The 26,181-nt window shown below is 42.1% G+C and overlaps 1 protein-coding gene across 2 annotated transcripts in view; it reads right to left on the bottom strand.

The window, feature by feature from the left end:
* Positions 1–25,189, bottom strand: part of LOC102962680 (pleckstrin homology domain-containing family B member 2) — a 47,049-nt gene extending 21,860 nt beyond the window's left edge. For both annotated transcript variants that reach the window (XM_042994151.1, XM_042994153.1), the window contains exons 1-4: positions 25,083–25,189; positions 13,729–13,773; positions 2,797–2,949; positions 1,403–1,505 (exon numbers count right to left, since the gene is read on the bottom strand). In XM_042994151.1, coding sequence (XP_042850085.1) covers positions 1,403–1,505; positions 2,797–2,949; positions 13,729–13,765 — 293 coding nt within the window. In that variant the 5' untranslated portion in view covers positions 13,766–13,773; positions 25,083–25,189. The remainder of the gene's footprint in view (positions 1–1,402; positions 1,506–2,796; positions 2,950–13,728; positions 13,774–25,082) is intronic.
* Positions 25,190–26,181: the final 992 nt, after the last annotated feature.

Genomic DNA, 26,181 nt, shown 5'->3' with positions numbered 1-26,181 from the left:
GAAAAGGCAAGGAAACAGATTGTCCCCTAGAGCCTCTAGAAGGGATCATGGCCCTACCAACAATGGTTGGACTCTTGACCTCCAGAAATGTAATCATAAATTTGTACTGTTTGAAGCCACTAACCTCAGGATGATTTATTATAGGAGCATTAAAAAAGTGATATAGGAAATTAACCTAAGCCTGTTTCTTCTGTTTTTTTTTTTAAGTTTATTTCCTTATTTTGAAAAGAGCACAGACATGTAAGTGGAGGAGGGGCAAAGAGAAAGGGAGAGGGAGAATCCCAGGCAGGCTCCACACCGTCAGTGCAGAGCCCAATGTGGGCTTGAACTCATGAACCATGAGACCATGGCCTGAGCCAAAGTCAAATGCTTAACTGACTGAGCCACATAGGCACCCCAAACCTAAATTTCTTGTAACAAGAACAGCATCTACCTTGTAAGATATGGTGAGCATTAAATACCATATATAAAGCAGTTAGCACAGTGCGTAGGGCCAAGTGAGTGTTCAAAATGCATGTTTAAATTGTTAGATACTAATAATATATAGACCCGATTTATAAAAAAAGTAGTAAACTGGCTGGACATGCAGTCATTTCTCCATCAGTCTATTGGAAAGCAGTATCTCTTCCAGAAAGTATCACTGAAGATTCACTGATAAAAGAAGAGTGTAAAAAAGTAGCTACAGACGGGATTTAAAATAAACTCTAGAGTTTAGCATGGAATAAATGTTTATATTGAAGAGGAACATGTATGTGAAATGCAGAGCAGGCACTCTGACAAACTTCTCTGGATTATATGAAAATGTCACTTACATATGAATGTTTTAATATAAATGAAAAATCACAATAATCTGTTAGTGAACTCTCACAATGTCCATGGGAGTGATACAGAGTGGCCAGAGTGGCCAGAAAGAAAAAAAACTCTTCCACCCCACCCCCCAAATTTCATTTAATCAGTGTTGGCTCCATATCCCTTCTTCAGAGAAGGCAGATGGAATAAGAACCATCAAAGGAAGGGAAAGACTTCATAATACAGATGTCCGTGCTTTTTAAAAAGACATTTACATAAAAAGAACAAGCTCTAAGAACCCATTCAACTACGCCCATTACCCAATGTGCATCTAGAGAAGAAAAAAGAGCACATGCAGAATGACTACATGCTAATACCTCCTGTCATTCCCACTATAACGGGGATCTCGCCCGGACAGCTCTGGAGACACAGAAACTAGGACCAGAGTTATTAGAGATGGAACAAGGCCCTGTTGCATTTCTTTCACACATCCTCTCAGTCACTTATTCTGATGCCTGAAAGAAAACTCCATTCTCATGCTTCTTCCTTCCTGATAACTAGAAATAAAACAGGACACTTTTTAAATTATACACATAAAAAAACCCAAACTTACAAACAATCATCTGTGCTTTCTGCACAAAGACTGATAGTTTTCCCATCTCGGCAAACAATCTGCAGCATACAGTCTTTTGACTTCCCATCTGGAGGCTGAATATCTATGAAACATAAGTAGAATAAAGAAATATTTACATAGTTTTTTTTTCAAGATTTATTCTTACCTAACAGCTCTGATAAGCAAAAGACCAGTACTTCAGAACATTCCAATTACAAAACATCTTTGTCCTGCTCCACAGAACCAAGCACATAAATCACAACTCTGTTCCAATTAAACTTAGGTTCCTTCTAAAAGGCAATTCACATATGGAGATGTACAGAAGAGCCCAGATATTACAAGAATAAACCCCACACAATGAAAAGTGTTACAAAGCATCAGGTAACAGAATACTTACTGCTTTTATTCACAGGAAACACTAAACTGGATCCTTGCTTTAAAAGTGAAAATCATATTTTAATTGTGTACACACAATTCATGTGTACCAAGAAATAAGGTCTATGATATTTGAGCTTGGTTTAGGTAGATTTCAACAGCTGGCCCATGGACACTGGTGTTTCAAGACCTAACATGTAGGAGTAAGATGTTACAATACCAATACTTACTACAGGCACATATGCCACTTGTGACTCTTTAATTCAAAACCTATTATGTAAGAGCAGGATGTTTCAAACATCAATGTTTACTAAAACAGATTCTTTATTCCAAACAGAAACAGAGCTAATAAACTGGGAAGTCTATAAATGCCATTAATTAGAAATAGAGGTGTGCCTGGGTGGCTCAGTCAGTTAAGTGTCCAACTCTTGGTTTCAGCTCTGGTCATAATCTCATGGTTCGTGAGTTCAAGCCCCACATCAGGCTTTGTGCTGGTAGTGTGGAGCCTGCTTGGGATTCTCTCTCTCCCTCTCTCTCTCTGTCCCTTCTCCACTCATGTTGTCGCTCTAAAAATTAAAAATCTAAGTCTATACTTATTAAAAATCTGTTCCTTTAAAATGAATATAAGGGATAACTCCAAAAACCAAAGTATCATGGATTTTTAAGTAACCGACTGATGTTGTCATCAATAAGATGCTCGTTCCGAGTCACAAAACCTATACTGCCTATGTTGGTTCCATTCTTCCTGAGGATCCCAGAACTCTGTCTCCCCACCTTCTCCATGGGACAACAAGGAATGTGAACTGCTGGGTTTAATTCAGATGAGAAAATTCAATCTGCCCCAATCATATGATTCATGATTCAAGTATCTAGGTGTCCACCGTGGTTACCTCCCAAATGAAACCCTTCTTTGGTCTGCTAATGAAAGCAAAATGAGTAAGAAAGAGGATTCAATTCCCACCAAGAATGGGGAAAGGAAGAGGACAGAAGCCGGCCACGACAGACTCACTTTCACTTACCCCGACACTCGTGCCCCATGCGGATGTTGATGCAGTCCACCGGCATGTGGACCTTATCCTCAACACTCTGCCGAGTTTGGTCATCATAATAGATCAGGTGACCATCTGACCACAGGTCAAACCAATTCTTCTTCCAACGCTTCAAAATAGTACCTGAAAAAAATGAGAGAGATTTGCTTTACGCTAAAACAGTAAGGACTTTATCCTCTAACCCACAGGTAACAGAAACAGGAAACTTTCCTCTGGCCCCATAAGTATACCTGCATACAATTGCCCAGAGCACTACATCAAAATAGAGATGAAAGCAGATTTCTTGGACTTCAAGCTGTATTACAAAGCTGTAGTCCTCAAGACGGCATGGTACCAGCACAAGAACAGACACTCAGATCAATGGAAAAGAACAGAGAACCCAGAAACGGACCCACAAGGATATGGCCAACTAATCTTTGACAAAGCAGGAAAGAATATCCAATGGAATAAAGACAGTCTCTTCAGCAAGTGGTGCTGGGAAAACTGGACAGCAACATGCAGGAGAATGAGCCTGGGCAACTTTCTTACACCATACACAAAAATAAACTCAAAATGGATGAAAGACCTAAACATAAGACAGGAAGCCATCAAAATCCTCGAGGAGAAAGCAGGCAAAAACCTCTTTGATCTTGGCCACAGCAACTTCTTACTCAACACATCTCCAGAGGCAAGGGAAACAAAAGCAAAAATGAACTATCGGGACCTAATCAAAATAAAAAGCTTCTGCACAGCTAAGGAAACAATAGCAAAACTAAAAGGCAACGGACAGAATGGAAGAAGATATTTGCAAATGACATATCAGATAAAGGGTTAGCATCCAAAATCTATAAAGAACTGGGATGCAGGGGAAGATGGCTGCGTAGGAGGACGCTGGGCTCACCGCGCATCCTGCTGATCACTTAGATTCCACCTACACCTGCCTAAAGAACCCAGAAAACCACCAGAGGATTAGCAGAACGGAGTCTCCAGAGCCAAGCACAGACGAGAGGCCCACGGAAGAGGGTAGGAAGGGCGGCGAGGCGGTGCGCGCTCCACAGACTGGCGGGAGGGAGCCGGGGCGGAGGGGCGGCTCGCCGGCCAAGCAGAGCCCCCAAGTCTGGCTGGCAAAAGCGGAGGGGCCGGACGGACTGTGTTCCGACAGCAAGCGCGACTTAGCATCTGGGAGGTCATAAGTTAACAGCTCTGCTCAGAAAGCGGGAAGGCTGGAGGACAAAGGGAGGGAGAGCTGCTGAGCCCCCGGACGGCAGAGCTCAGCTTGGCAGGGAACAAAGGCGCTCACCAGTGCCATCTCCCTCGCCCATCCCCCAGCCAAAATCCCAAAGAGAACCAGTTCCTGCCAGGGAACTTGCTCCCTCCACGCAAACACCCAACTCTGTGCTTCTGCGGAGCCAAACCTCCGGCAGCGGATCTGACTCCCTCCCGCTGCCACAGGGTCCCTCCTGAAGTGGATCACCTAAGGAGAAGCGAGCTTAAGCCTGCCCCTCCTGCCCCCGTGCACCTTGCCTACCCACCCCAGCTAATACGCCAGATCCCCAGCACCACAAGCCTGGCAGTGTGCAAGTAGCCCAGACGGGCCACACCACCCCACAGTGAATCCCGCCCCTAGGAGAGGGGAAGAGAAGGCACACACCAGTCTGACTGTGGCCCCAGCGGTGGGCTGGGGGCAAACATCAGGTCGGACTGCGGCCCCGCCCACCAACTCCAGTTATACACCACAGCACAGGGGAAGTGCCCTGCAGGTCCTCACCACTCCAGGGACTATCCAAAATGACCAAATGGAAGAATTCCCCTCAGAAGAATCTCCAGGAAATAACAACAGCTAATGAACTGATCAAAAAGGATTTAAATAATATAACAGAAAGTGAATTTAGAATAATAGTCATAAATTTAATCGCTGGGCTTGAAAACAGTATACAGGACAGCAGAGAATCTCTTGCCACAGAGATCAAGGGACTAAGGAACAGTCACGAGGAGCTGAAAAGCGCTTTAAACGAAATGCAAAACAAAATGGAAACGACGACAGCTCGGATTGAAGAGGCAGAGGAGAGAATAGGTGAACTAGAAGATAAAGTTATGGAAAAAGAGGAAGCTGAGAGAAAGATAAAAAAATCCAGGAGTATGAGGGAAAAATTAGAGAACTAAGTGATACACTAAAAAGAAATAATATACGCATAATTGGTATCCCAGAGGAGGAAGAGAGAGGGAAAGGTGCTGAAGGGGTACTTGAAGAAATTACAGCTGAGAACTTCCCTGAACTGGGGAAGGAAAAAGGCATTGAAATCCAAGAGGCACAGAGAACTCCCTTCAGACGTAACTTGAATCGATGTTCTGCACGACATATCATAGTGAAACTGGCAAAATACAAGGATAAAGAGAAAATTCTGAAAGCAGCAAGGGATAAACGTGCCCTCACATATAAAGGGAGACCTATAAGACTCGTGACTGATCTCTCCTTTGAAACTTGGCAGGCCAGAAAGGCTTGGCACGGTATCTTCAGTGTGCTAAACAGAAAAAATATGCAGCCGAGAATCCTTTATCCAGCAAGTCTGTCATTTAGAATGGAAGGAGAGATAAAGGTCTTCCCAAACAAACAAAAACTGAAGGAATTTGTCACCACTAAACCAGCCCTACAAGAGATCCTAAGGGGGATCCTGTGAGACAAAGTACCAGAGACATCACTACAAGCATAAAACATACAGACATCACAATGACTCTAAACCCGTATCTTTCTATAATAACACTGAATGTAAATGGATTAAATGCGCCCACCAAAAGACATAGGGTATCAGAATGGATAAAAAAAAAAAAAAGACCCATCTATTTGCTGTCTACAAGAGACTCATTTTAGATCTGAGGACACCTTTAGATTGAGAGTGAGGGGATGGAGAACTATTTATCATGCTACTGGAAGCCAAAAGAAAGCTGGAGTAGTCATACTTATATCAGACAAACTAGACTTTAAATTAAAGGCTGTAACAAGAGATGAAGAATATAATATATTGTAATATATGAATGAGTGGGTCAACCAGGCAATTAGAGAAGAAATTAAAAAATATATGGAAACAAACGAAAATGAAAATACAACAATCCAAACGCTTTGGGATGCAGCGAAGGCAGTCCTGAGAGGAAAATACATTGCAATCCAGGCCTATCTCCAGAAACAAGAAAAATCCCAAATACAAAATCTAACAGCACACCTAAAGGAAATAGAAGCAGAACAGCAAAGGCAGCCTAAACCCAGCAGAAGAAGAGAAATAATAAAGATCAGAGCAGAAATAAACAATATAGAATCTAAAAAAACGGTAGAGCAGATCAACGAAACCAAGAGTTGGTTTTTTGAAAAAATAAACAAAATTGACAAACCTCTAGCTAGGCTTCTCAAAAAGAAAAGGGAGATGACCCAAATAGATAAAATCATGAATGAAAATGGAATTATTACAACCAATCCCTCAGAGATACAAACAATTATCAGGGAATACTATGAAAAATTATATGCCAACAAATTGGACAACCTGGAAGAAATGGACAAATTCCTAAACACCCACACTCTTCCAAAACTCAATCAGGAGGAAATAGAAAGCTTGAACAGACCCATAACCAGCGAAGAAATTGAATCGGTTATCAAAAATCTCCCAACAAATAAGAGTCCAGGACCAGATGGCTTCCCAGGGGAGTTCTACCAGACGTTTAAAGCAGAGATAATACCTATCCTTCTCAAGCTATTCCAAGAAATAGAAAGGGAAGGAAAACTTCCAGACTCATTCTATGAAGCCAGTATTACTTTGATTCCTAAACCAGACAGAGACCCAGTAAAAAAAGAGAACTACAGGCCAAAATCCCTGATGAATATGGACGCAAAAATTCTCAATAAGATACTAGCAAATCGAATTCAACAGCATATAAAAAGAATTATTCACCATGATCAAGTGGGATTCATTCCTGGGATGCAGGGCTGGTTCAACATTCGCAAATCGATCAACGTGATACATCACATTAACAAAAAAAAAGAGAAGAACCATATGATCCTGTCAATCGATGCAGAAAAGGCCTTTGACAAAATCCAGCACCCTTTCTTAATAAAAACCCTTGAGAAAGTCGGGATAGAAGGAACATACTTAAAGATCATAAAAGCCATTTATGAAAAGCCCACAGCTAACATCATCCTCAACGGGGAAAAACTGAGAGGTTTTTCCCTGAGATCAGGAACACGACAGGGATGCCCACTCTCACCGCTGTTGTTTAACATAGTGCTGGAAGTGCTAGCATCAGCAATCAGACAACAAAAGGAAATCAAAGGCATCAAAATTGGCAAAGATGAAGTCAAGCTTTCGCTTTTTGCAGATGACATGATATTATACATGGAAAATCCGATAGACTCCACCAAAAGTCTGCTAGAACTGATACATGAATTCAGCAAAGTTGCAGGATACAAAATCAATGTACAGAAATCAGTTGCATTCTTATATACTAACAATGAAGCAACAGAAAGACAAATAAAGAAACTGATCCCATTCACAATTGCACCAAGAAGCATAAAATACCTAGGAATAAATCCAACCAAAGATGTAAAAGATCTGTATGCTGAAAACTATAGAAAGCTTATGCAGGTAATTGAAGAAGATTTAAAGAAATGGAAAGACATTCCCTGCTCATGGATTGGAAGAATAAATATTGTCAAAATGTCAATACTACCCAAAGCTATCTACACATTCAATGCAATCCAAATCAAAATTGCACCAGCATTCTTCTCGAAACTAGAACAAGCCATCCTAAAATTCATATGGAACCACAAAAGGCCCCGAATAGCCAAAGTCATTTTGAAGAAGAAGACCAAAGCAGGAGGCATCACAATCCCAGACTTTAGCCTCTACTACAAAGCTGTCATCATCAAGACAGCATGGTATTGGCATAAAAACAGACACATAGACCAATGGAATAGAATAGAAACCCCAGAACTAGACCCACAAACGTATGGCCAACTCATCTTTGACAAAGCAGGAAAGAACATCCAATGGAAAAAAGACAGTCTCTTTAACAAATGGTGCTGGGAGAACTGGACAGCAACATGCAGAAGGTTGAAACTAGACCACTTTCTCACACCATTCACAAAAATAAACTCAAAATGGATAAAGAACCTGAATGTGAGACAGGAAACCATCAAAACCTTAGAGGAGAAAGCAGGAAAAGACCTCTCTGACCTCAGCCGTAGCAATCTCTTACTCGGCACATCCCCAAAGGCAAGGGAATTAAAAGCAAAAGTGAATTACTGGGACCTTATGAAGATAAAAAGCTTCTGCACAGCAAAGGAAACAACCAACAAAACTAAAAGGCAACCAACGGAATGGGAAAAGATATTTGCAAATGACATATTGGATAAAAGGCTAGTATCCAAAATCTATAAAGAGCTCACCAAACTCCACACTCGAAAAACAAATAACCCAGTGAAGAAATGGGCAGAAAACATGAATAGACACTTCTCTAAAGAAGACATCCGGATGGCCAACAGGCACATGAAAAGATGTTCAACGTCGCTCCTTATCAGGGAAATACAAATCAAAACCACACTCAGAGATCACCTCACGCCAGTCAGAGTGGCCAAAATGAACAAATCAGGAGACTATTGATGCTGGAGAGGATGTGGAGAAACAGGAACCCTCTTGCACTGTTGGTGGGAATGCAAATTGGTGCAGCCGCTCTGGAAAGCAGTGTGGAGGTTCCTCAGAAAATTAAAAATAGACCTACCCTATGACCCAGCAATAGCACTGCTAGGAATTTATCCAAGGGATACAGGAGTACTGATGCATAGGGGCACCTGTACCCCAATGTTTATAGCGGCACTCTCAACAATAGCCAAATTATGGAAAGAGCCTAATGTCCATCAACTGATGAATGGATAAAGAAATCGTGGTTTATATACACAATGGAATACTACGTGGCAATGAGAAAAAATGAAATATGGCCTTTTGTAGCAACGTGGATGGAACTGGAGAGTGTGATGCTAAGTGAAATAAGCCATACAGAGAAAGACAGATACCATATGGTTTCACTCTTATGTGGATCCTGAGAAACGTAACAGAAACCCATGGGGGAGGGGAAGGAAAAAAAAAAAAAAAAAGAGGTTAGAGTGGGAGAGAGCCAAAGCATAAGAGACTGTTAAAAACTGAGAACAAACTGAGGGTTGATGGGGGGTGGAAGGGAGGGCAGGGTGGGTGATGGGTATTGAGGAGGGCACCTTTTGGGATGAGCACTGGGTGTTGTATGGAAACCAATTTGACAGTAAATTTCATATATTAAAAAATAAAAAATAAAAAAAAATTAAAAAATAAAAAAAAACAAAATCTATAAAGAACTTATCAAAACTCAACACCCAAAAATCAATCCAGTGAAGAAATGGGCAAAAGACATGAATAGTCACCTCTCCAAAGAAGACATCCAGATGGCCAACCGACACATGAAAAAATGTTCCACATCACTCATCATCAGGGAAATACAAATCAAACCACAATGAGATACTACTTCACACCAGTCAGAATAGCTAACATTAACAACTCAGGCAACAACAGATGTTGGCAAGGATGCAGAGAAAGAGGATCTCTTTTGCATTGTTGGTGGGAATGCAAACTGATGCAGTCACTCTGAAAAACAGTACAGAGGTTCCTCAAAAAAGTTAAAAATAGAACTATCCTACAACCCAGCAATTGCACTACTAGGTATTTATCCAAGGGATACAGGTGTGCTGTTTCGAAGGGGCATATGCACCCCAATGTTTACAGCAGCACTATCAACAATAGCTGAAGCATGGAAAGAGCCCAAATGTCCATCGACGGATGAATGGATAAAGATGTGGTGTATATATATACAATGGAGTATTCCTCGGCAATCAAAAAGAATGAAATCTTGCCATTTGCAACTACATGGATGGAACTATAGGGTATTATGCTAAACGAAATTAGTCAGAGAAAGACATATATATATGACTTCACTCATATGAGGACTTTAAGATACAAAACAGATAAATATAAGGAAAGAGAAGCAAAAATAATATAAAAATAGGGAGGGGGACAAAACATAAGAGACTCTTAAATATGAAGAACAAACAGAGGGTTACTGGAGGGGTTGTGGGAGGGGGGATGAGCTAAATGGGTAAGGGGCATTAAGGAATCTACTTCTGAAACCACTGCTGCACTATATGCTAACTTGGATGTAAATTAAAAAAATAAGAAAAGAAAAGAAAAAAGAGAAGAGAAGAGAAGAGAAGAGAAAAGAAAAGAAAAGAAAAGAAAAGAAAAGAAAAAGAAAGCAGACTCCAATGGCACAAACACCCGTGCTGTACCAAGGCTACATGCAGCTCACGCTAAAGATACTAAGAATGCTGCTAAATTAATAGGCCCAAATTTTCAAAAAAAAGTTCAATAAAACCTTGATTTTGTTAACAAGCACTGGTGAGGATGCAGAGAAAAAGGAACCCTTGTACACTGTTGGTGGGAATGTATATTGGTACAGTCACTACAGAAAACGGTACTGAAGTTCCCCAAAAAATTAAAAATAAAAAGACAATATAGTCCAATAATTCTACTGGGTATTTACACAAACAAAACAAAAACACTCACTCAAAAAGATACATGCACCTCTATGTTTACTACAGCATTACTTACAATAGCCAAGACAGGGAAGCAACGTTAAGTTGCAAAGTGTCCATGGACAAACATGAAAAGGAAGATGTAATGTTTATATACAAAGAAATATTACAGTTATAAAAAAAGGAGACTGTGCCACTTGCAATGACATGAATGGACCTAGAAGGTATTATGTTAAATGAAATAAATCAGATTGATAAAGACAAATACCATATGATTCCACTCACATGTGGAATCTAAAAAAAATATATATGAAATGAGTCAGTCACTGGAATAAAAAGCACAGCATAAGGAGTAAAGTCAATGACAGTGTAATAGTGATGTATGGGGACAGATGGTAGCTACACTTGTGGGGAGCACAGCATATGTATATATATATATATATACATATGAGTTATATACCTGAAACTAATTGTGTCAACTGTTTTTAAAAACATTTTTTAAATAGAAAATGAACATCTAATATTTTATCTTCTCAAAACTTTCCCAGTACTATTTAACTTTGCTAGACTGTTCAGAAAACATGGCACTGTGAAGTCTCTATATACAGATAACAATAGTATCTTCCACTTTAGGGAAAATATGTTTTTCTTTTTCTTTAAGGGCTTTCACATCTATTCTTCTCTAACATTCACCTTCCCTTAAAGCCCATGGGTGTGGGAGGGTGGCTCAGACACTGGAGGCACCCACAACCAGGACGCTGACCCCCATCCTGTGTGCATCCCTACTACTACCGCACATGTCCCTTTCAGTTTAAGGAATTCATCCTGTCATTTGTAGGGCTAGGCACTCAACTTCATAAAACTCAAATATCTCTGTCAGCGAGAAGGGAAAACTAAAAGGCCAAGTCACTCCTACCCTTTCCTCACACCCAGACACTAAGTACTATATCCTTTGTTCCCATAGATCCCACTCTGTTGTTGGCAGCCATCATGCACAAATCCCATTCTGTGTACCTCTCCTTATGCTCCTGTGGCTGCTACCAGTGTTAACCAAATAGGCAACACATCAGCCTTCCAAACTTTTTACCACTATCAGGTACCCTCCTTGCTGAGAGGGGCATCCACAGCACTGGCCCAAACTGATAAATAAGTGACATTAGCATCCATGTGATTGGCAGCCCCTGAGCTATACAGAAACTACCCAAGAGAGCCACCAAAACAGAGACAGGTGGAATCACTGGATTAGAGAGTTCTACCCAAACATTTCACCTGCCACGGAAGCTCTGACTGCAGATTCCCAAATTAAGCGTCCTCCAGAGCCCAGAGGTCCTAAGGGTCTATGTGGCAATGGCAAGAAAAGGAGCCTGGGAGACCTCTTTGCAAACATGTAATTATCTGTGTACCTCTGCTACCCAGTGAATATAATGCATTTCACCTCATTTTATTTTATTGTGATTGATAGTTCTGCTTTTTCAAAGAAGGAAAATCAACCCACACATTGGCAGATGGGGAAATGGCGTAAATCTTCTGAATATACGGATTTGAGATTGTCATGGACCAGGACACTGGAAAAGTCTATACAACTTATTTAAAAGACATCTATTTTGTGTACGTCATCATGCTAGGCACTGATGGGTGGGGAGAGGGAGCAAAAAACAATTGTCAAAATGGTCACTGTTCACTTACGCTGACAGGGAGACTGCCCTCAGTCAAGGGCGCAGTAAAGCCTAAGGAGAAAACCAGAGAAAATCCAAAGGGCCAGGAAAGGAAGGCACATATATCCTCAAGGTCTGAGCAAGGCTCTCTTCATACCCTGACAATTTAGGGAAGGACAGGATCACAAAATCCAAGACAAGAAAACTTACACAAAGCCTGGGGCTAGGCTCCAATATGCCAGGACTTTCTTTTTAAAGCCAACATTGTAATGGCTCTCTCTATTCTTAGAATACAGGACTGTCACAGACCTTGAAGGACACCTGGTTCAGCTCCAGGTCTGGGAATGTAGAACTAGTGACAGGACAAATAAGCTGAAAGCTTCTCTCCTGGTAGAAAGTGTGTCAATGTTGAAATGACACAGTCCTGCGTCTGAATACAGGTTTGCTACCCTGTGTTACCAAGTTACCAATTATCACTGAAATTCAATTTCTTCTACTAGAAGAGCTGTTGTGATTACATAATATATGTAAAATCTTTATACCAGGGTCACAAACAAGCTTCACAAATAATAGCTTTTATAAACCATCTAAGGTATGCAGTCCATTCTTCAGTTAGTCTCCATTTTAGCTAAGTTCTAAAAGTATCCCCCATACAGAAATTTGTATCTCAACAATAAAGAGTGTAAACTACAGCTCAGGTTTTTTCTTGAGTAATAAATGATGTCACTTTTCCCTTAACTCTGCTGTTTCTAGAAGAACAGCAGAATAATCTGTTTACTCCTTCTTCAATGAGCAGTCAGTTCTCCCTGCTCCAGAACATACCATGAATTCTACTTCTAGTGGCAGTCTCAGAGATGAACAGACAGTATATGAAAGATCATCACACACACAGATGAGTCTAAGAATGTGAATTCAACTCCATAAAGAATTGAGTCTATTCTGCAGAGTCCTTTTGGAGATCCAAAAGACCTTCTTTAAATAAACTCATTCCCTCAGGTCTAATCTTCATCCCTATAATTAAAGTCTCCAGTATTTCAGAATCTTAGTCACTGTTCAATCTCCAGACAAGACAGGTATTTCCCACAAAAAGAGCAGTACCTCCATGCTAATATATCAGAGCTCAGCTTGGTTACATTCAAGCAGGGCCTCAGGTCAGCCATGAATAATACAGCATGCTAGTGAGAAAAAGAGAAAAACCAGCAGGGATTACCACCATTCTCTGGTTTCTGTCAAGGCAGCAACCAAGAAAGAACTCTGTGTGAACAGAAACACAGCTCACAGAGCTGTAAAATTTCCAAGAGAAAGTCCAGAGCAACAATATTAATAAGACTTTGCTATTTGTTTTTTTGTTTTTGTTTTTGTTTTTGTTTTTGAGAGAGAGAGAGAGAGAGAGAGAGAGAGAGAGAATATGAATGCAAGCGGTCAGAGAGAGAGGGGGAGAACAGAATCTGAAGCAGGCTCCAGGCTGAACTGTCAGCACAGAGACCGACACAGAGCTTGAACTCACAAACCACAAGATCATGATCTGAGCTGAAGTCAGATGCTTAACAACGGAGCCACCCAGTCCCCCTATTTGTTTTTAAGTGTGATCTGTTTCAGCAACAGAAATAAATATGTACCCTAAGGCAACACTAAACCCAGACCAAGGTGCTCATGTCCTGTACTTACTCTGTCGCAGCAACCAGCCACTCTTCACAAACGCCATCTTTCCACCTATAAAAAAAGCCAGGTTCAAAGTTACACCCAGAAAAGAGAATGGCCCACATGAGCTGTTTTTCACTTACAACACTTCTGACACCAAACGTGCGGGGTCTTTCCAACATTAATAACCAATTCTCCCTATCTCAGGACACCAACTGGATGTCTACTGATTCAACCCAATTCTGACCTGGAGTTAGCATCCGACCCCACAGGTTCCGGGCTCAGTTCCACAAGAGTGCTCCCACTTTAGACACAAGTCCTGAGTCTCCAGTATTTCTGACCTACTAACTGGGAGTTCCCACAACCTCTCCTCAAATTTGATAATCTGCCAGAATTGCTCACAGAACTCAGGAAAAAGCATTTTACTTACCATTGCCTGTTTATCATAAAGGATATAACTCAAGAAGAACAAGATGGAAGAGTGAGGGCAAAGTGCCTTCTCTAGGCACACCACCCCCTCAGCACCTCTATGCGATCATCAACCCAGAAGCTCTTGGAACCCCGGCATTTAGGGGTTTTAAGGGAGGTTCCATTAGGTAGGCATGATTGATTACATCACTGGCCACTGGTGACTGAACTTAATACCCAGGCTCTCCCCATCCCTGCAGGTCCAGGGATGGGGCTGAAAGTTCTAAGCTTTTTTTTTTTTTTTTTTTAAGTTTATTTATTTTGAGAGAGAGAAAGAGAGTGTGTAAGCAGGGGAAGGGCAGAGAGAGAGACGGAGAGAATCCCCAGTGGGCTCTGTGCTGACAGTGCAGGGGCTTGAACTCATGAACCATGAGATCACAGCCTGAGCAGAAATCAAGAGTTGGATGCTTAACTGACTGAGTCCCCCAGGCGCCCCTGAATGTTCTAAGCTTGTAATCACAAGAGTGACCCTCAGCAACCAGCCCCATTTTGAAGTTATCTGGGGACCCACCAAGTCACCTCATTAGCATAAACTTATGTATGGCTGAAAGGGACTTATTATGAATCACAAGACACTCCTAGCACCTCTATCTCAGGAAATTTCAAGGTTTTATTTTTTTTTTTTTATGTTTATTTTTGGAAGAGAGAGAGCACGCACAAGTGGGGAAGGGGCAGAGAAAAAGAGAGAGGGAAACACAGAATCCAAAACAGGCTCCAGGATCTGAGCTGTCAGTGCAGAGCCTGATGCAGAGCTCAAACCCATGACCTGAGCCAAAGTCAAACACTTAACCAACTGAGCCACCCAGGATCCCGGAGAAATTACAAGGTTTTAGAAGTTCACATATTTCTTATTATATCACAAAATCACAGCCATCTCTCCATTCTCATCCCTTTCTGTGTCAGCTGAGGAAGGGACCAAAGCCATTTTACCTAATTGGCCACTTGGCATTTACCTAATACCTCCTCAGTGGGGTCAATATAAACCCTCCCCCCACCTTCCACTCTAGAATTTGGCCTCAACACTCTTACCCACCTTACGAAATCTAATGCCACTCAAGAAACATAAAGCAGCCCCAGGAACACTAAGACTCTGTCAAGGACCTGTAGCTTCTCCTAACATGCCCAGTGTCCTGGGGCTCTGGGGTCTGCTGCCTTAGCTTTATATTTGGTATGCCCAGTTGACTTCACACAGCCCAGTCAGATGTGAACTGGTGTCAACAGGCAGAGTGGCCCGGTCAAAGCAGAACACCAGAAGTCAAGAAAAGGTGCGATAAATTTAACTCCATAAAAATAAAAATCTGAGTGACAAAATAAAAAGTCAAAAAGATAAAAGATTAAGAGAAAACACAGGGTGCCTGGGTGGCTCAGTCGGTTAAGTATCTGACTTTGACTCAGGTCATGATCTCAAGGTTCATGAGTTCAAGCCCCAAACTGGACTCTCTGCTGTCAGCTCTCTGCCCCTCCCAGCCCCCCATCTGTCTCCTTCCCTCCCTCCCTCTCTCTCAAAAATAAATAAACTTTAAAAAAGGAAAAAAAAAAACATTTACAATTATATGGCAGCAACAAGCTAATTTCCTGCATGTACAAAACTCACATATAACAAACGATTATCATCAGGCAGTTCACAAAAAAAAAAAAATAAATAAATGAGCAATAAATTTGTAAGTCATTCAATTTATCTCTCAATTCAAGAGACAAAATTCAAAACACAAGTTAACAATATTACCTATCAGATGGGCACAAATGAAAAACACTATTATATCCAGAAAGGAGTATGTATGATGGCAGGAACAAAAAATGTTGCAAACTTTTGGGAGGAAACTTTGACAACATCTATCAAAATTTTAAATGTTCATAAACTCTGACCCAGCGATTTCACCATTACTAGGATTATACCTCATTGATACATGTGCAGAGGTTCACCAACATATCTGTGTATTTGTGGTAATATCGCTTATACTGGAAAGAACTAGCTCCAATCAAAGTGCCCCACATCAGAAGACCACTCAAAGGATACACGCCCTCCACACATATGACAGATCATTTCGCAGATGTTTAAAAGGGGGTAGAACAGTATGTGCTGATACCTGCGTAATTGTTTTGTGGAAGGAAATCAAAGAAACTGCTAAGGATGTGTATCTGAAGAGAGGAGAGAGGCAATGCTGGGTATGTATCAGAAAAGTGACTATTCAGTCCTATTACACCTTTTTTGTGATATTTCAAGCCCCCAATGCAGGGCTTGAACTAACTAATGAGATCAAGAGTGGGACGTTCGAGCAACTGAATCACCCAGCAACTTCTATCCTTTTTTTTTAATCAACAGATTTTAGAGGCGCCTGGCTGGCTCAGTTGGTAGAGCAACTCTTGATCTCACGTGGTAGTGCAACTCTTGATCTCACATCATGAGTTTGAGCCTCGTGTTGGGCATGAAGATTACTTAAAAATTTTTTTTGATTAAAAAAATAGATTTTTTTTGGAGGCTGAAATTATGGGCCACTTTGGTTCTCTACTTTAGCATTTTTAGGTATTCTCTTTAAGGGTTAGTTAGCAAAACAGAGCAAAAGCCCAAGTAGGCACCTGAAAAGAACAAATTAGTCTCCCCACCTTTAATTTTTCCCACATCTAAGTACGGCTAAATTCTCCCCTCTCCAAACCTTTGCAAAAAGAGCTCCACAAGCTTGGTTCATCCTATACTCCAGCATCTCCAAAATCTCATACTCTAAAGGTTCTTAATGTCCTTGCAATTTCTGCCAACTCATGCTATCTGTCCTCACCAAGAAAGGAAGTTTTCCGTCTTTCCCCATTTTTCTCCCACATATTTAGATGCTCAAACAGTCCCAGGTGAATAAGAATCAGAAAGGCAATGTCTCCCCCTTTCCCCCAGTGGATATGCAGGTGCACTGTCAGGGAAACCCACCCTAATCCAAGGCTCTCTGTTAGGCAAAATGAACGTTTTTTTTATTATTTAAACTGGGTTGAACTGGTTTCCTAAAACTTGGAGCCTAAAACATCCTAGAACAATCATTTAGTTCCAAACGGACACCACCATATTTTCATCCAACACATATCCTTTGAGTGCTAATATGTTCCCAGCCTGTGGTAGGCACTAAGGACACAGCAGGGACCAAGCCAAAGTCCCCGTTTTTACGTACTTATACTTTAGTAAAAGCAACAGGTCAAACTTATAAATTAAACAGATGGGTGATGCAATGTTATAGACAGCATTACATCTCGAACAGCTGTGTTATTACCCCAGAACATCAAACCACATTCACTCATGCCAAATCCTAGGTAATTATAGTAAAGTGTCTACCATCGTAACATGAATTCTCGGTCTGTATTTCATGTGAAAAAGAAAATATCTGAGAATAGGCCAAAAATTACTAGCAGGTATTGGGAGCTACCAAGTCACAACACGATTATTATAAAACTTGGCTGCAAAGTTGTCCTACAACTTTGCTGGTACTTCAACAGCTGGTGGTTGTGTAAAACTGTGGAGCAATAGAAAAATGTTTCCTGAACTTTTCTGGTAACTTTTTTCTATTCTCAAATGATTCTTGATATCATTTTGACTCTATTTGCTGTCATTCATAATAGTCAAAATGTCAGACCGGTGTTAACACTGGTAAGAACACCTTCATTGGGGCACCTGATTGGCTCAGTCAGTCAGGCATCTGACGCAGATTTCAGCTCAGGTCGTGATCATCATAAGGTTCATGGGATCAAGCCCCGAATCGGGCTCTGCGCTGACATTGCGGAGCCTGCTTGGGATTCTCTCCCTCTCTGAAATCCCCTATTTGCGTGCCTGCTCTCTCTCCCTTTCTCTCTCAAAATAAATAAACATTAAAACAAAAAAAACAAAAAAAAACTTTCATTTACTCAAAGGTCTTTTAAGAAACTGAGTCCAACAACTTTACATACCTGTAAAACCATTAACAATGCTAGCACCCCTGAAAATAGAGGGTCAAAAATGAAGTTCCAAATAAAACCTTAAAAACCTTGAGATTTCCTATTATCTACCAACTGCATGGGTCACCATCTGAGTTACTCATGTTCTCTTTGGTACTGCCTTGGCGTAAGCCTGGGTTTTACTTTTCAGGTATCTGGCACTCAAGGTATGTCAACAATAGGAATCTGATCAGCTGACTTGGGAATCAATTTCAGGCCATCTGAATAAAAATTCAAAAAGGAAAAAAAAACAACTTCTACATCAAGGGGACATCGTAAACATACCTTTGGTGTGCTTATGTAAAATAATTCAAAACCATTAGAGAAAGAGAAAACTATTATAACAAGGTCTAAAGAAACTTAAACTGGAATTATCAACAGAAACTCGTGACTTTTTGAAAGGGTAATTCTGTGGACTCAAGTAGCTTCTTATCTGGTATCATCCTGTCTATCTTTAGTCATTATGTGGGACAATCTCACATGCACCCCATGTCCAGATTTTTATCTCTGATACTGGTCTTCTCAAAAAGGAGTCTGTGCTCCTTGAAAATCAGCTGGTTACAATTTAGGGACAGGAAACCGCAAGTTGTGCCTACTGTCAAAAAGCAAAGACACGCGGCACCTGGGTGGCTCAGTCAGTCATGATTTCAGCTCAGGCCATGATCCCAGAATTGTGGGATCAAGCCCGGCATCAGGCTCTGCGCTGAGCATGGAGCCTGCTTAAGATTCATATCCTCCCTCCCTCCCTCCCTCCCTCCCTCCCTCTCTCTCTCTCTCTCTCTCTCCCTCCCTCCCTCCCTCCCTCTCACTCTCTCTCTCCCTCCCTCTCTCTCCCTCCCTCTTTCCCCGCCCCCACCCTCTCACCTGCTTATGCACACTGTCTCTACAAATAAAAATGTAAATTAAACTTTAAAAAATTAAAGACAGTTTCAGGAAGGAATGTCTTTAGAAAGGATTAAAAAAAAACCAACCAGCTGAAGGAAGAGCATCTAATAATGCCAAATCGAAAACAATAATTATAGTTCATTAGAACCAACTGAGGATGAAAGGCATCCTAAGAATAAAATGATGACTAAAACCATATACACTGCTATAGAATGTGTTAGAGAAAGCACACAACTTCCGATGTGAGTTTGGATTTCACCCAACTGGGGGCCCAGGGGAGGGGGGTGTTAAAAGAAAGTTTAAACACTCTGACTTGTATAATACCTTCTCCTCACTTGATAATTCAAATGGTTATTATGGTAATAATAAGGGGTATTTGTTGTGTTTACCAAGATGCCACAATTTCTTTTTTAAGACAAAAAGTCTAGACTTCTGAGTTAAGGACTCAAGTGTATAAAACTTAGCAGTAGAGAAGACTGTAGGAATAGACTTCAAACCAGCCTAAAACTTAAACCACTGGAGAGCAGGACTTTTAGGAAACAAACCTGGAATTCACACCTGCAGGAATACACTGAGTCCGGTTACTTGTACTTGCTGGGCAGGCACTCACAAGCCAGTCTCCAGAAAAGTCAAAAAGAAGAAAATATTAAAGCCCCATGATAATGAAAGCCTCCTCAAGCACCCTGTGGGATCTTCACTCTAGTCAGGCAATATCATCCACACAGCACATCTTAGGGGGACTGAGGCAAGGGCATTTTGCCATCTAGCAGACACAGCAAGGTGGGCACTCAACTGAAGGCAGGAAAACAAGTTCTTTATCTTCACTGAAGAGATGTGTATCCTTTGTGACTACTAGCCTCTTCTGTCAGGCACCAGTTTGTTATCACCAGCACCATATGCAGCATATTGCCTCATCAGCCTTAGTCTCAGCCTCCAGCAGCAAGAGCAACCTTGCCTCTGGCTCCCAACCCATAAGCAACATGTATGTAACACAATACAGACTCTCCACACCATGCCCTATAAAGAAGATAAACCAAGGGCAACAAGTTCTTAAATAAGCAGTTGCCAGTACCTGGCTCCTTAAATGACCCACCTCACCTAAGCTGGACCGCAGCTCTATCTGTCTAGAATCCATACCCTGCCAAGCTCCTGAACCCTGACCAGAACAGAGGAGACACTGTCACTCAGTCCACCTGCCTTCAGCCTTACAGAGCACTCACATGTCACTGCCTAAAAGAGGTATCCTACTATTCATTGGCCTAGGCCAATTCCTGATCCTACTAGCCTGCCCTGCCTTGAGAAACAGTGCTGGGGCGGGGGAGGCAGACTTTAAACATCCATTTTTTAATTTTTCTTTCTGTGTTAAACAAAAATATTACGGTTATGTAAAATCCGTATTTTTATCACTAAACACTGTAATTCACAGGAGAGTTATTTTCAAAGAGAGAAGACACACAGTGATATTAAAATGAGAATCCAAGACAAAAGATATACCAATAATGTCAAGATTACCCATGCTAATGACTGCTTTGCTATTTTCAACATTAAAGATGGATTATTAGGAGCATAAACAGCTAACTCTGCTCCCTCCTGAAATGCAACTAAAATGAGTTAAGGGGAAAACAAAGCATAAATCACAGAGAGACCAGCAGCAGAGACAAAAACAGATGACCCATGTTCAAATCCTGACTCACTCACTTATAGATAACTTTGGGCAAGTTATTTAACTTTTCCAAGGCTTAGTTTCTTAGCCCATATAATGAGAATACCAACACCTACTTGATAGATATTTGGAAAATTGGGTGAAAAAACATGTAAATATTTGGCATAGTGCCTGACATTTACTAAAATTCAAGAATTGGTAGCTGCTCATGCAGCAATTACTATCATCACTATTACTTCCTCACTAGCACATGAATAAAATTTGCCCAAAACATTCCAGAAGACAGAAACACATTAGGTGGCTTCTCAAATGGCTTAGAAGACTTAATAAATTAAGATGCTCTTGAAGGTCAAAATTTGAACATATATACACTAGAAGTAAAAACAAAAATCTTGTAGACAAACAAAAAACATCCCTGAATACAGAACCAAATCCATCTTTAAAGGAACAGGAATATTTTTTTGCCTTACTTTGCTGAAGTCCACATCACTTCATAACTTATTTCAACGCTTCACTATTTATATCCTGGAGCAAGATCTACTGCATAAACTAAAACTCATCAGATAAAAGTCCTGCTGTTGGGTCTCAACAGAATAAAACACCAGCAAACTAGCTGCAAAATACCCACATTACACACATGCCAGAAAACCTATAGGAAGTTTTAAACATAAACCATATTCAACAATTCATATTATTTTTTTAAGTTTATTTATTTTTGAGAAAGAGAGAAAAAGCAACCATGAGCAGGGGAAAGGTGGGGGGCAGTGGGGAATTCCCACACAGGCTCCATGCTGTCAGCCAGCAGCCCAAGGCAGGGCTTGAGCTCATAAACCATGAGATCATGACCTGAGCCAAAATCAAGAGTTGGACACCTAACCAATGGAGCCACGCAGGTGCCCTTCAACAATTCAAATTATTTTAAATGTGAACTGAAATCATTTTAAAAGCACTGAATCCAAAAGAGATTAATTTAAGAGGTAGAAAGAACATTGCCTTTGGAATCTGTCAGTTCTGAGCTCTGCCTTTTACTAACTGGTATGACTCTGAGCACAATACTAACCCTCCCAAGCTTCACTTTTCTTCTTACCTGTACAACAGGACACTACTAGTTATCTCATAGGGGGTTAGTGTGAGAATTAAATGAGATAATACGCCCAAAGAGCCCTGTAGGTGCTCCAAAACTGAGAACTGCTATAATTACGTTACTATTTTAAGAAATGCAATTTAGAGTTGCATGTCTACAACTGACTCATTCACAATATCCTGGTTCCTCTAGTTAGCCCTCTCTGTACCTTAACTGTAAAAGTTCCTACCTTATCAAAGGGAGGAAAACTTTGTTCTTCAAAAACAATAGTGTAGGGGAAGGGCCTGGGTGGCTCAGTCAGTAGAGTGTCCAACTTCGGCTCAGGTCATGATCTTGCAGTTCATGGGTCCGAGCCTGCTTAGGATTCCCTATCTCCCTCTCTCTACCCTCCCCAGCTAGAACTCTTGTCTTTCTCTCTCTCTCTCAAAAAAAAAAATAAACCTTAAAAAAAAAAATGATAATGTTAGGGGCACCTGGATGGATCAGGTGGAGCGTGCCACTCTTGACCTCAGGGTGGTAAATTTGAGCCCCATGCTGGGTGTAGAGATAACTTAAAAACAAAATCTTAAAAAAAAAAAAAAAAAGTTTTTCTTAATGTATATTTACTTATTTTGAGAAAAACAGAGCATGAGCAGGGTAGCGGCAGAGAGACATAATCCCAAGCAGGCTCCATGCTGTTAGCGCAGAGCCCGATTTAGGGCTCAATCTCATGAACCATAAGGTCATAACCTCAGACAAAATCGAGTTGGATGATTGACTGAGACACCCAGGTGCCCCGAAAAAAATTATTTTTCTTTTAAATTATAACCATTTTTTCTTAAGTTTATTTTACTTATTTTAAGAGAATGAGAGAGAGAGAGAACATAGAAGGGGCAAAGAAAGTAGGGGAGAGAGAGAGAGAATCCCAAGCAGGCTCCCACTGTCAATGTGGAGCCCAGGCTCGAACTCACAAACCACGAGATCATGACCTGAATGGAAATCAAGAGTCGGATGTTTAAACAACTGAGCCATCCAGTTGCCCCCCCAAAAAAGTTTTTAAATAACAATAATGTAAAGGCAACAAGAAGTCCCAAGTGTACCCTAAATACAGGGGACAAGAATTGGGTGAGCCATCATCACTCAGAGGTCAGTGTAGCGTTGGCACTACAACCATTGGCAGTAGCAACCACTTCTTAACAAGCCTAATACAAGTACTCATCAAAGGGCAGACAAACTAAACAGATAAGAAAGTTCAACTGTCTGTGCCCATGATCAAATTCAGAAGCAAATATACAACCAATAAAACATGACAGCCCACTTTTTATAACATGTTTAATAGTTTATTTTACTATCTGCAGTTTTTTGTAGTTAGAGACACTAACCATTTTTAATTTCTTTACACATCTAGAAAAAGGAAAAAAGGCAGAGGTAAGGAGAAAGAAACCAAATATTCCTGTAGGGTGGCAAACTGGGAAGCATAGCATAGCTTCTAGGGAGAGTCAGGAAAAACTAGTATCTTCCAGAAGAATAATAGGACTATCACAACAAGAGTGGTATCTGTTCTTTCTATACCACTGATGCACACATTTCATAAATTCAGTCCTTGAGATTATTAGGAATTTTACTTACAAAATGTACTGACATCATTAAAAATATGCTAGTGAAGAACCTTTGTCAGATTCTGAGTTATTTTCTGCAGCCTCCCTTAGAAAGCATTTACTGAACACTACCTCATCTGCCAGGATGATCCTCCAACATATGTTGGATTTCTGCCCTCAGAGATCAGATCAGTATGCTGCTGGGGGGGGGGGGGTGAAGAGGAGGAGTCAAGTAAAAAAAATCACTACCAGGAAGAGGAAACCCTAGACATTCTCGTTCCCATGTACAGGCTGGCCCTTAGATAACCTGGCTGCACAAGCACATATAGGCAAATATTTTGGTCATTGATTTGTTCAACAAATAAAGACAGCCAAAGTAAACAGGCAGCTAAACAGTCCCAGCTCGGCCCTAATTCCCCTAGTGACTTCTGACAACTCACTTCCTGCACTGGCTTTGGTTTCCTCAAAGACCAGGAGACCCTTTCCTCCCTTTAAATACAAGGGAACTGCCTCCGGCAGTGGCTCCACCCCGTCCTAATCAGAGGAGGTACTTAAAAAAAAAATTCTCAGGGACTTGGGAGTCAATGGTGTTGGGAATTAATCACGTTGCTCTAGATTTTTTGGTAGTGTGACAGTCGTACCTCATTCCCTTCACTTCCCTGAAAAAACGGGAACTTACTATTCGTTCATTTACAAAGCCTCTTCTATGTAATTTACTCTACATTTGAGATAAAAACAAAAAACTCTATGTCAACACTAAATAAACCCCCGCTGAGGTCCAGAGTTCCTGATCTGGATGAATGAAAGGATCAGATGTGGAAAAAGTACAACCAAGACCCTAAGACTGCACAGCTAAGAGTAGGTGAAACGAAGCGGGGGCCGAGCGCACCCGCGAGTGCAGAGTTTCAATACCGTTCTGGATTCCTTAAAGAGGGTGCGATCTCCGTGCCGGAGGGGAACGAAAAAGAGCCCAAGTCTCCTCGACCAGACAGCCGGCACTAGGACACCCGAGCTGGAGGAAAGACAGCGGGACGGGTGGGAGCACCTGCGGGGAGCGGAAAGGCAGCGAGCCGGTCGGGAGAAACTGCGGGAAGCGGAACGGCTGCGGGAGAGCTCGGGCGGGGCTGGGAGACTCTAGGGGAGGCTCTGGAGAGGCCAGCACCAGGGAGGGGAGAGGGCGCGGGCCGAGGGCAGTCCCTGCAGAGCGGCGCGGAGTTGGGCGGCTCCAGCCTGGTAGAAGCCGAGGGTGTTCGCTCAGAGGGTCGCGGGGTGGGCGGCTCTAGGGAAGGCTCTGGAGGGGCCGACACGGTGGAAGAGGAGGGCGCGCGCAAATGGACGGCTCTAGCAGAAGCTGTGGTGGGGCCGACAACCAGCAACGGGAGAAAAGAATGTGGGCCGGGGGTCAACTCTGAGGGGCGCCGAGTGGGCGGCGCTAGAGGAGGCTCTGCTGGGACCTACGCCCGGGAGGGCGTCCTCTCGGAAGGGTGCGGGGCTGGGCGGCTCAAGGGGAAGCTCAGCAGGGACCGACGCTAGGGAAGGGGAGGGCGCACAGAGCGGGGCAACTCTGGCAGAGGCTCTGCAAGGACCGACACTGGAGAGGGGCGGGACGCTAGCCGAGAGGGGGTCTTCTCGGAGGAGTACGGGGCTGAGCCCCAAGAGAGGCTCCAAAGGGACCAACTCCGGGGGATGGGGAGAAGAAGGGGCGCAGGCAGGTGGGTCTGGCTCGGGCTCGCCGGAACCAGACAGGGACATTTACCTGCGAACTATTGGGCCGCCGCCGCGGAGCACAGAAGCAGGGCGACAGAGCGCAAGGACGCCGCTGAGGCTCTCTGGCTGCAAATGCCCCACGCCTGCGTCCTGGCCGCCGTCCAACGTCACACCGCCGTGGCGCATGCGCCTGGCCGCGCGGGGCATGCCTGGAATGGTCTTGGGGGCTACGGCGGAGCCTGGGTATTAGCGGGGAGGGGAGAGGAGGAGAGGGGAGGGGAGCCGAGGGGAGGGCAGGGGAAAGGAGAGCTGGAGAGGGAGGGGAGGGGGCTGGGACATCCTCAGTTCTGCTGGAGTGGAGGGAGGCTTACTTTTCAACTGAAAAGGAACTGTTTGCACCCTGATCTTGCATCTAAATATAACCCTCCAATAAAAAGAGCCATGGCTCCTTAAAGAAATGAGTGGCTCTAGAGGTGGGGCAGGAAAAGTACAACCTAGAGTCTGGAGCTTCATGTAGCTCCAGAAGTAAGGAATGCTCAAAAAATAAACCGTGGAGGCGTGTCATAAGATACAGAAGTCAACCTGAAAGAGCTCTCCATGGCCAAATCTGGAACAATTTGAGCAGCAAAATAAGTTATATATTATTGGATTATAACTTACAGTGTAAAACAAGCCCTTCTTTTGTGAATAAATGATTAAATAAATTAATGGGGAGAAGAGAAAAGTTTTTTTTTGTAGAGGAATTCTAATCATCCCCCATTCTGAGGGGCTATTAATCTCCACCCACCCACCCCCCAATCTGCATAATGACTTCCTCCCAAAGAGTAAAGTGTGAGAAGGGGGAAAAATAACTTTACAGTGGAAAAACCTGACAAACGCTACTCAACCATGTGATCAAGGTTGACATCAACAGTTGTAGTAAGTCATGTTGGTAATATTTAACCCTGACATGATGTAATGAAAATGTCACTTTTCCTGTGGTCTTCCACCCCAGTGGAATGATGAGAAAAACATCAGGCAAATCCCTATTGAGGGATGTTCCACAAAATACTTCACCAGTATGCCTCAAAACTATGAAGGTCATTGAAAACAGGGAATGACTGAGAAACTGTCAGGTGCAGTGAGGGATCCTAGATGGAATTCTGGAA

Source organism: Panthera tigris, chromosome C1, assembly GCF_018350195.1.
Source record: "Panthera tigris isolate Pti1 chromosome C1, P.tigris_Pti1_mat1.1, whole genome shotgun sequence".
NCBI lineage: Eukaryota > Metazoa > Chordata > Mammalia > Carnivora > Felidae > Panthera > Panthera tigris.
Note: the sequence above shows the minus strand (reverse complement) of the source record. Positions and strands in the feature narration are given on the sequence as shown.